General features: G+C 44.8%; 1 protein-coding gene across 1 annotated transcript; it reads right to left on the reverse strand.

Annotated features, from left to right (window-relative positions):
* Nucleotides 1-270: 270 nt before the first annotated feature.
* On the reverse strand, nt 271-7,940 carry LOC143817539 (uncharacterized). The gene is made up of 3 exons (XM_077299033.1): nt 7,112-7,940; nt 2,368-2,496; nt 271-756 (listed from the first exon to the last, which is right to left on the reverse strand). The coding sequence occupies exons 1-3, from the start codon at nt 7,938-7,940 to the stop codon at nt 458-460; spliced, it is 1,257 nt and encodes a 418-aa protein (XP_077155148.1). The 3' UTR covers nt 271-457.
* Between the last annotated feature and the right edge of the window lie 3,826 nt (nt 7,941-11,766).

An 11,766-nucleotide genomic window follows, 5' to 3' on the forward strand; every position in this document is an offset into this window, starting at 1 on the left:
CTCCACACTGTCACGGTAACCCGTGACAGTACCTCCTCTTCTACGAGGAAACGTCGAAACCTCAGTACCAGGCTTATCAGGGTGTGCCACGTATAAAGCCTGGACCAGTCTGGCCACATGAACATCAGATGCTGGTACCCATATCCTCTCCTCAGGACCGTATCCCTTTTAATGTACCAGATAAGGAAGCGACCGACGAAAAACACGAGAGTCCAAAATTTTTGCAATCTGAACCTCTAAATTACCATCGCCAATGACAGTAGATGGTGGTAGAGGTTAGTGTACAGAAGATGCCATGTATTTTTTGAGGAGAGAATGATGAAATACATTATGGATCCTAAAGGAAGGCGGCGGTAAGGCAAGGTGAAATTCTACGGGATTGACGATGGCTATGATCTTATAAGGACTGATAAACCTGGGACCCAGTTTCCAAGATGGAACCTTCAGCTTAATGTTCCTAGAGGACAACCACACCAAACCACCAAACACACAGGTCTGGACCCATCAAGCGTCTGTCAGCCACACCCTTATATTTGGATCCCATCTTCCTCAAATTATTCGTAACCCTCTGCCATATGGTAGAAATGGAAGATGAAAACCGTTCCTCCTCCGGTAATCCAGAAGGGCTATTACCATTAAAAGAACTAAACTGAGGCTGGAACCCATATGATCCAAAAAATGAGGACTTACCGGTTGACTCCTGACAACGATTATTTATCTCGAATTCGGCTAATGGTAAATAAAAACCCAGTCCTCCTGGTTTTCAGAAACAAAACACCTGAGATATAGCTCTAGATTCTGGTTAACCCGTTCAGTCTGCCCATTAGACTGTGGGTGAAAAGTTGAAGAAAATGACAAATAGATCCCCAGACGGGTGCAAAATGCCTTCCAAATTTTAGAGGCAAACTGCACCCCCTGATCAGAAACAATATCGGTTGAGATCCCATTAATCTAATTATTTCCCTGACGAAAACTTGCACCAAGGATTTGGCGCTTGATAAAGCTGGCAAAGCGATAAAATGAGACATTTTACTAAATCTACCACCAACAGAATTACAGTATTCCCCGCTGACACGGTTAGATCTGTGATAAAATCGAACAAGTGAGTCAAAAGTCTGCTGGGAATCTCCAAAGGTTGAAAAGCCCCCCCGAAGGATGAGTATGAGAGGTCTCAGAATGTGCGCAGAACTCCTGGATATCCTTATGAGCACCTGGCCACCAAAAACGCAGAGTAAGCAGATCAGCAGTGGCTTTATTACCAGGATGTCCTGCCAACACTGAATTGTGATGTTCACTGAGGACTCTTAAGACTGAGATTTACCGGAACGAACATTTTACCAAGTGGACAGGCAGCAGGGGTGTCCCCCTGAGCATCAACAACCTCTCAATCCCGATCAGAGCATATAGACGCCATAACTAGAGTTGAGGGAATTTCTTTGGGTCCCTGTTTATTCGGTAAGCTATAGCGCTTACCGAATAAGCTGCAGAGGGAACCCGGATACATGGAGCGCGCCGGCTAATCAGCTGTTCGGCGCCGCAGCTGCATGTGTCTTGGCTGTGTCACAGCGCATGCATGGACAGCCTGTGTGTTGGGCTGTCCATGCATGTGCTGTGACAGTGACACAGCCGCAACAGATGCAGCTGCGGCGCCAAACAGCTGATCAGCCGCCACGCTCCATGTTTCCGGGTTCTCGCTGCAGCTTATTCGGTAAGCGCTATGGCTTGCCGAATAAGCAGGGACCCTAAGAAATTTGCTCACCTTTAGCCATAACCTCCCCTTTTTGAAGAATCTGTAACACTTACTGTATTTTCTCCCCCTGGAAAGCAAAGGGATAAGGCCTTAATGTTTTTGTTCCCCAGCCTATAAGTGACAAAAAAGTAAAATCTAGTAAAGAATAATGCCCATCATGCCTGACATGTACCTGGTGTGACTCAAGGTCAGATGAATAAATTAGTATGTCATCCAGAGAGATTACAATGAATCTGCCTACCAGGTGACTAAAGATGTCATTTAAAAAGTGTTGAAGGACAGCAGGCGCGTTCATCAACCCAAAAGGCATCATCAGATTCTCATAGTGTCCCTCAGGCGTATTGAACACTGTTTTCCATTCATCCCCCTCTTTAATGCGGATGAGATTATACGCCCCCCTGAGGTCCATCTTGGAGAACCATTTTGCCCCTACAATCTAAAGAGGTCTGGAATGAGAGGGAGCCGATACGGATCACGGACAGTGATCGTATTGAGTTCTCGGAAATTCAGGCAAAGGCGTGCCTCCCCCCATCTTTTTATTATTTTTTTTTATTTTACAATAAAGAACCCCGCAGCAATGAAGGATGAGGATGGTCTGATATGACCCTTAGCCAGACTTTCCGTGATGTAGTCCTTCATGGCCATTGCCTGTCTCTCTGGACCAGAGATATTATAGCATCTACTCTTGGGCAGCTTGACACCAGGAACAAGATTAATGGACGATGGGGAGGGAGTTCTTGACTCCCCTGCTCAGTGAACACATCCCCAAAATCTGACAGGTACCAAGGCACAGACTGGGTATCCACACTAGATGCCAGGGCCTCCACCCTTTCCTTATCTCCTAAGTTAGCCCTCCATCTGTTCACCTCCCCCACCCAGGGAAGAGGGGGCGCTACTGTGCTCTGTAGTGCACCAACCCGACAAGGCAACATGTACAAGGTTTAACAGCAAACTCCAGGCATGCAATATATTCACTCACATGTAACAGAGGAATGCACTGGGGTGTGAAGGTAGGGGAATAAACAAAAGCAGACAAGGATAAGGAATTAATTGCCATGCATACAAACTGTGGAGATACGGGGGTCAGTGGGCGCGCCCGTCCGCTGGCCTGGCTGTCTTTAGCAAGACTGCATGGACCACGGCTCATACCACTGAACGGCGCTCTCTCTCCCCGTGGGCAGAACACTACTCAGACAACACAGGGTGAGGGTAAAACAGTGTGGTAATACTTTATTGAACCACAACACACGATAGCAAACAGAACAGTCCCAGCACAGTACCCAAAGTGATGCAAATTACAGGATCACCCTTCCGCTGAGTCGCTAGGATAATGGCAGCTGTGACTTCAGATCACGGTGCTAGCAGGGATCTCACCGCAGTGCAGCCCAGCTGGGAACACAGCCCAGTGACCAGCGGTAACCTCTATGACGTTACCCCAGTCACTGATGCTGCTTTCCCAGCAGCTCATGCACCACTGGTTTTCAGCCGGGACAGTCGCATCTTGGCACCGTCCAGGTTTAAAACTAATTATCCCCCAAACATGGATTACGGCGTGGGACACAACGACGGACAGGTATGGTATATTGTTGCTATTTTATTTTTATTACAGGCGATCGAGGGCTTTGGTGGAATCAGGCGAGGTCGTAAGTATGGTTCAATTGAGAATATTAAGAGTCTAATTTTTTCAATTAAAGGACTTTATTCTTGCTGTGTTTTTATTTACCATATAACTATAGGATTAGTAATGGAGAGGTGTCTTATAGACACCTCTCTATCACTAAGCCGTGGCCTTGATGTCACCTAACAATAGAAAGGTGACATCAACCCCACAAATATGAACCCCATTTGCTACAGGGCAATTGGGAAGAGCCATGCAAAGCGCCAGAATTGGCATATCTAATAGCTGTGCCTTTTCTGGGCAGTTGCAGGCTGCTATTCTTAGGCTGGGGGGTTAATATCCATGGCCCCTTACCAGCCTGAGAATACCAGCCCCCAGCTGTGAGTTTTAGCATGACTGTCAAAAATTGAGGGAACTCCATGCCATTTTTTTAATTTAAAAAAAAAAAAAACTGGGGACCCTTCTATTCTTGATAACCAGCCTTGCTGAAGCTGACCGCTGAGGGTTGCAGTTTCCAGCTGTGAGTTTTGCCTGGCTGGTTTTAGAAAATACAGATGAACCACGCCATTTTTGTCATTTATTTATTTATAGCAAAGGTGGCTGATGAATACCCCCATCAGCCGCTCCTGCTGTCACTGTTATTAGCAGCAGCAGGAATAACCTGATGGGAGTAATAGTCCCTTCAGCCGCCGCCTGCTCTTTTATCACTTAAGTGTAACTCTCATCATTCTCCCCTGCTCGCGCCGATCACCGGCAGAGCAGGGGAGAATGATGAGAGCTGTGTTCACCCGGTGACGCAGAACAGAGCTTACTGTAACGCTCCTTCCCCGGCGCCGATGCATGTCACACAGATGACATCCATGTGTGTTATGCGTATGCACATGTGCGGGATGTTTTGTGGCCCCTGCTGACATTAAAAAACGGACATGTCAGTGTGTTTTGCCCTGGACACACGGTCCGTGGAAACACACTAACATGTGCACAGACCCATTCACTTGCATGCAGACCCATGCAAATAGCGCTCCGTTACTCCCGATTCTCTCCGTATGGCTAAGTAGTACTGTACAGCCACATATGGGGTATTGCCAAGTTCAGTAGAAATTGTGGGACAAATTTTGGTGCCATTTTTACCCACTTTTTGTGTGAAAACGTAAACTCTTTGGCTGAAACAAAATTTTGTTGGTACAAATGTAGTAATTTTGTCTTCATTTTCCAATGGTATAAAATTCTGTGACACACCCATGGTGTCAATATGATCACTGCATCCCTAGATGATTTCATTGAGAGGTGTAGTTCGTAAAATGGGGTCACTTATGGGGGGGTTCTGCTGTTCTGGAACCTCATAGGCTCTCCCAGTGGGTTATGGCACCTGCAAACCATAACTGTAAAATCTGGCGCTCCTTGCCTTCTGAGCTTGGCACTGTGCCTGAAAAATATTTCCTGATTACATGAAGAGTATTCACACACTCAGAAAAAAATGGACCTCAGTTTGTTGTAAAACAAATTTCCTATTAGGCCTTAGAAAAATTTAAAACTTGGGGCTAAAACAACATTTTAATGGCAGAAATTAGTGATGAGCGAATAGCATTGTGCTCGGGTGATCTCCGAGTATTTTGTAGTGCTCGGATATTTCGTTTTCTTCACCTAAGCTGCATGATTTACGGCTGCTGGACAGCCTGAATACATGTGAGAATTCCCTAACAAACAGGGATTCCTCACATGTATTCAGCCTGGCTAGCAGCTGTAAATCATGCAGCTGAGGTGAGGAAAACTAAATGTCCGAGCACTGCAAAATACTCGATCACCCTAGCACAATGCTATGGGCTCATCATCATTAGTAGAAATGTAACTTATTCTTTCTTCAACGCTCAGTGGTATAAAATTCTGTGAGGCACTTGTGGTGTTAATATGATCACTGCACCCCTAGATTAATTCATTGGGGAGTATATTTTGTAAAATGAGTTCACATATAGGGGGTTTCTTTTGTTCTGGCACCTCAGGGGCTCTGCCAATGTGACATGGCACTCTCAAAACATTCCAGCAAAATCTGAACTTCAATATGGCACCTCTTCCCCTCTGAGCTTTGCACTGGGCCTCAAAAGTAGTATTCCCCTACATATGGGGTATTGGCATACTCAAGAAAAATTGCACAACAACTTTTGGGGTCCAATTTATCCTGTTGCCCTTAGTAAAATAAAAAATTGGGGGTGAAAAGATGATTTTTGTGGAAAAAATATTTTATTTTTACGGCTCTATGTTATAATCTTCTGTGAAGCACTTGGGGCTTTAAAGTGCTCACCACACATCTAAATAAGTTTCTTGGGGGATCTAGTTTCCAAAATGGTGTCACTTGTGTGGGGTTTCCACTCTTTAGGCACATCAGGGGCTCTCCAAATGCGACATGGTGTCTGATCTCAATTCCAGCCAATTTTGCATTGAAAAAGTAAAACAGCGCTCCTTCCCTTCCGACATTTGCCATGCGCCCAAACAGTGGTTTACCCCCATATTTGGGGCATCAGCATACTCATGACAAATTGTACAACAATGTTTGCGGTCCAATTTCTCCTGCTACCCTTGGGAAAATAATAAATATTATTTTTGTGGAAAAAATGATTTTTTATTTTCATGGCTCTACGTTATTTTGGGGGTTCAAAGTGCTCACCACACATCTAAGTATAAGTAAGATCCTTGGGGGGTATAGTTTCCAAAATGGTGTCACTTGTGTGGGGTTTCCACTGTTTAGGCACATCAGGGGCTCTCCAAAGGCGACATGGTGTCTGATCTCAATTCCAGCCAATTTTGCATTGAAAAAGTAAAACGTCGCTCCTTCCCTTCCGAGCTTTGCTGTGCACTCAAACAGTGGTTTACCCCCATATATGGGGCATGAGCATACTCATGACAAATTGTACAATGTTTGGGGTCCAATTTCTCCTGTTACCCTTGGGAAAATAAAAAATTGCGGGTGAAAATATTTTTGTGGAAAAAATATGATTTCTTATTTTCATGGCTCTACGTTATAAACTTCTGTAAAGTACTTGGGGGTTTAAAGTGCTCACCACACATCCAGATATGTTCCTTGGGGGGGTCTAGTTTCCAAAATGGTGTCACTTGTGGAGGGTTTCCACTGCTTAGGCACATCAGGGGCTCTCCAAACGCAACATGGTGTCCAATCTCAATTCCAGCCAATTTTGTATTGAAAATAATACAATAACTTATGGGGTCCAATTTCTCCTGTTATCGTTGGTAAAATGAAAAAATTTGGGTCTGAAGTAATTTTTTTGTGAAAAAAAAGTTTAAATGTTCATTTTTTTTAAACATTACAAAAATTCCTGTGAAGCACCTGAAGGGTTAATAAAAGTCTTGAATGTGGTTTTGAGCACCTTGAGGGGTGCAGTTTTTAGAATGGTGTCACTTTTGGGTATTTTCTATCATATAGAAATGTGAGGTGGTCCGTAAAGAAAAAAAAATGGTGTTATAAAAATGAGAAATCGCTGTTTAACTTTTAACCCTTATAACTTCCTAACAAAAACAAGTTTTGGTTCCAAAATTGTGCTGATGTAAAGTAGACATGTGGGAAATATTACTCATTAAGTATTTTGTGTGACATATCTCTGATTTAAGAGCATGAAAATTGAAAGTTGGAAAATTGCGAAGTTTTTGCCAAATTTCCATCTTTTTTTTTTTTTTTTTTTTTTTTTTTTACAAATAATCACAAGCCATATAAAAGAAATTTTACCACTAACATGAAGTACAGTACGTCACGATACAAAACTTTGTATCATCCAGTTTCCTCAAAGCATATTCCGTGTCATCCTTGCGAACAAACTCCACAATCCCTGGGCCATCCTTGCGCACATCAGCAAAGCAGACTTGTCCAGCTTCTCTCATATGATCTTTTAGATCCTCCAAACTTCCCGAGGGGGAAAGCTCTGAGACGAAGACTCTGTATTCAGTTCGCCGAGAAAGTGACCCGTTCCTCCAGTGGAGTTCTCCATAACCTCTCCCTGGTCTCCTGCTTGCCCTGGCAAACTCCACACGTAAATGACGGGAACTGAACTCATATCCATTACTTCCACTCATGGCATTTTCCGCCTCCCGTGTATACTGGAAGGTGATGAAGGCGAATGGTGTGGCACCGCCTCCCCCATGATTCTTCAGTTCGATGGTACGGATCCACCCATACTGATGGAACAACTCCAGCTTCTTCTCTTGTACAATGGCCGGTAAATTGCCCACAAAAATGCGCCCATTTCCCAAGCGCTGACCCCCAGCCCTGGAGAAGGCCAATTGGTGGTCTGGTAAATGGTGTTCTGCTGGTACAATATCTGGGCTGGCTAGGGTGATGGAAGACCCAGTGTTCCGAGGTCCCTGGGCCTTGATATCACTGAACTTGACTAGCTGGAGGTGGCTATGGAGGTTGGCTGGTGTAGGATGGTCAACCTGCCATATAGTGTGAACAGGGTATATCACTTCATCCTTTGCTGGTGTATCCCAGGGGTAGTGCCCCTCAGACCCTGATTGATGGTCTTGGCAGATGTTGACTGGATTTGCCGGCAGATGGGCTCCAGGCATGGGGCCCAGGCCCTAGGAGCAATCTTTGGCAACCTGTCAAGGCGCCCGCTTGTATAAGAGCACAGTGAGTGAGGGAAATCACTGGTACTGTTAATAACCCTTTGTCCTGGGGGGTTTTCTGCTGGGAAGTGGGAAAATCCTGCTTGAGTGACTGGTGGCCGGTTAAATCTTTGGTTGATGGGTCTTCTGGGATTGGCTTCTGGCATTGCCAACAAGCAAATGGAGAAAAAAAACCTTGTGCTCTTATTCCTGGCCACTGATACCTGGGGCTATGTATATACGGTCAATATCTGTAATAGGCAGCAGCAGCAGACAGTAATGGAATGGACCCTCTTGCTGTATGCAATGAAGTCTGCCACATACACTGCCTACCTACCTATCACTGATATCTATATACCCCGTAATTAGTCCTTAGAAGGACTGTTGATTTAGCTGTATTTGTGGATTCAACAATGTATACCCACGCTGATACCCCACCTATTCTGTCCCTATCACTGCAGCAACTCTCCCTACACTGGTGATTCCAGAGCTGAGTGTGACGAGCAGGGTGGCTCCAGGTTTGATATAGACCTGATGACGCTCTGCGGCCAGCCAATCACTGTAATGCCACAACCAACATGGCTGCGGCATTACAGTGCGTGGCAGACAATCCCTGCATGTTGATTGGCGCTCTAAAGAGCGCCCAAACATGTAGGGCGGGGACCCAAACTCCTGCCAAACAATCCCGGAAATGCTCGGCGCTCGCCGAGCATCGCAAGCTCTGCGATGCTCGTGCGAGTACTGAGCATTACCGAGCATTCTCGCTCATCACTAATATATATACTGTGGCATAGCGACTGGTCATGTGATTGATGGATGGTATGTATCGCAGAGGTGGGGGGCCCTGTGATGGAAGCCTGGGTATGTTTTGCTCAAGCAGATCTACTGCTGAGGGATTTGTTTACATTGGGAAGGCTTCCAGGTGATTGGAGAGATGGGTGGGTTCAGTCACCTACAAACCCACCCAAAGAGGCGTGTCTGAACACGTAAGATGGTTTTGTGTGTAAGGACCTGTGGTGATGTCACGCTCACCTGACCAGCCATGTGACAGGTACCTGGGTGTGGTTACACCTATGTAAGGAGGTGTGTGTAGCACATGGAGTGAGTGTGTGGGTGTGTGTCAGGGTGGACACACTTCCATGTGTCCTGGCTGGACACTGCAGAGTGGCCTGTGTGTTGGACGGTTCCACGTGGGGACAGACGTCCTGAACAACACACAGGCTCTCCAGCCTAAATGGTCTCTATGTGCTGGACATAGCACGACCTGTGTGCCTACAGGTCTGAGAGAGAGCGGAGCTCTATTATGGACATTGAGGAATCATCTGTCTGACGTAAGACTGTTTACCTGTTGTTCCTGTTGCAATGTGGTTTATGGAGCAATAAACCTGTGAACTTTTAAGGAAACGTGTCTCCTGAGTGTCATCCGCCGCACCTAAGCGAGTGTCCCCTAGACCCGTAGCGGGTGAAACGCTACAATACACATATGTATATACTGTGTGTATATATATATATATATATATATATATATATATATATATATATATATATATGTGCTGTTGACTGTTTTAATTGTCTTTTGCCAGTGTATTATGTATTGCAATAAACATATTTGATAAATGTATTTTTGCGGACTTTGACTCTCTGTTGTTTGTAGGAATTATATTTGTATATACTCGAGTATAAGCTGAGAATTTCAGCCCATTTTTTTAGGCTGAAATTGCCCCTGCTTATACTCAAGTCATACCCAGGGGTCGGCAGGGGAGGTGGAGTGGCAGCTGTCTAAGCATACTCACCTGCTCCTGGCGCAGTCCCTGGTTCCCAGCAGCTTCTTCCTGTAGTGAGCGGTCACATGGTACCACTCATTACAGTAATGAATATGGACCCCACTTCACTCCCATAGGGGTGGAGCCGCATATTCATTACTGTAATGAGCGGTACCATGTGACGGCTCACTACAGGAAGAAGCTGCTACCGCCAGGGAAGCAGGGACCGCGCCAGGAGCAGGTGAATAGAAAAACATAGATTGAGCGGGCACCATCCTATCCTATTGCTCATAGGGGATCACCTGATGCATGTAAATGTAACCCAAAACTACTCAAGAAAAAGAGACAGCATCATAGAAATGGGATCACCACAAATACAATTCAAAAAGTAATAACAAATTTTATTTAGACCACACCACACAAACAACTGTTATAAAAACAATTAAAAACTCCCACAAACAATGGGAGATGAGGGTCCAGACAATACAAAGTATAATACTAAGAAGTCATTGGAGAGTCTCGTAGCAGCTAATAATGCCGGTAATGGTATGTAAACATACATTGGGAAAAATAATGAAAAAACCCTATGTGCATGCTGTGCCACCTATCAGTAGCCGATAGGCCTCATTATCAGTTAGTCAGGTATACAAGACACACTATCAAACCTAGGAGGCAAAATCTCCATGCAAACTTATAGGGTAATACAAAGTATCCAAGGGGATCTGGCTAGCAGCGGCTCTAAAGTAGTGAGGAAGCCGCCCAAAATCTACTCCCAAACCACCTTTCCACAGAAAAAGCAGATATCCGGCTGAATAAATAACAAGACTCTACCAATGCATGACCCACGCGTATCGACGCTAGAGGAAGACGCCTCTAGCGTCGATACGCGTGGGTCATGCATTGGTAGAGTCCTGGTATTTATCCAGCCAGATATCTGCTTTTTCTGTGGGAAGGTGGTTTGGGAGTAGATTTTGGGCGGCTTCCTCACTACTTTAGAGCCGCTGCTAGCCAGATCCCCTTGGATACTTTGTATTACCCTATAAGTTTGCATGGAGATTTTGCCTCCTAGGTTTGATAGTGTGTCTTGTATACCTGACTAACTGATTATGAGGCCTAGGTGGGACAGCATGCACATAGGGTTTTTTCATTATTTTTCCCACTGTATGTTTACATACCATTACCGGCATTAATAGCTGCTACGAGACTCTCCAATGCCTTCTTAGCATTATACTTTGTATTGTCAGGAGCAGGTGAGTGTAGCAAGTGCCGGGGGCCTGAGCACTGAGAGGTGAGTATGTGATTTTTTTATTTTTTTTTTTAATCGCAGCAACAGCATATTGGGCAAATGACTGTATGGAGCATCTTATGGGGCATAATCAGCATTTATGGAGCATTACATGGGGCAAATGACTGTATGGAGCATCTTATGGGGCTATAATCAGCATTTATGGAGAATTACATGGGGCAAATAACTGTATGGAGCATCTTATGGGGCCATAATCAGCATTTATGGAGAATTACGTGGGGCAAATGACTGTATGGAGCATCTTATGGAGCCATAATCAGCATTTATGGAGCATTACATGGGGCAAATGACTGTATGGTGCATCTTATGGGGCTGTAATCAGCATTTATGGAGCATTACATGGGGCAAATGACTGTATGGAGCATCTTATGGGGCCATAATCAGCATCTATGGAGCATTACATGGGGCAAATGACTGCATGGAGCATTTTATGGAGCCATAATCAGCATTTATGGAGCATTACATGGGGCAAATGACTGTATGGAGCATCTTATGGGGCTATAATCCGTATTTATGGAGCATAAACTGTATGGAGAATTATATGGGGTGTATTTTGTATGGAGCATTACATGGGGCCCACCATGAACTGTATGGAGCATTATATGGGGCTCCCGATTCAATATGGATATTCAAAAACACTTAACCTACTGATGTCTCAATTAATTTTACTTTTATTGGTATCTATTTTTATTTTTGACATTTACCGGTAGCTGCTGCA

The sequence above is a fragment of the Ranitomeya variabilis genome, chromosome 3 (assembly GCF_051348905.1).
Source record: "Ranitomeya variabilis isolate aRanVar5 chromosome 3, aRanVar5.hap1, whole genome shotgun sequence".
NCBI classification, from domain to species: Eukaryota; Metazoa; Chordata; class Amphibia; order Anura; family Dendrobatidae; genus Ranitomeya; species Ranitomeya variabilis.

Bases quoted from the DNA above. Each gene is read 5' to 3' on its own strand.
- LOC143817539 (XM_077299033.1), bottom strand. From the start codon at position 7,940: ATGCCTGGAGCCCATCTGCCGGCAAATCCAGTCAACATCTGCCAAGAC. The intron at 2,497-7,111 runs GTTAGTGGTAAA...TTCACTGAGCAG, and splicing joins CGTGACGTACTGTACTTCAT to GGGAGTCAAGAACTCCCTCC. The intron at 757-2,367 runs GTCTGGCTAAGG...TCTGAAAACCAG, and splicing joins GAAGGACTACATCACGGAAA to GAGGACTGGGTTTTTATTTA.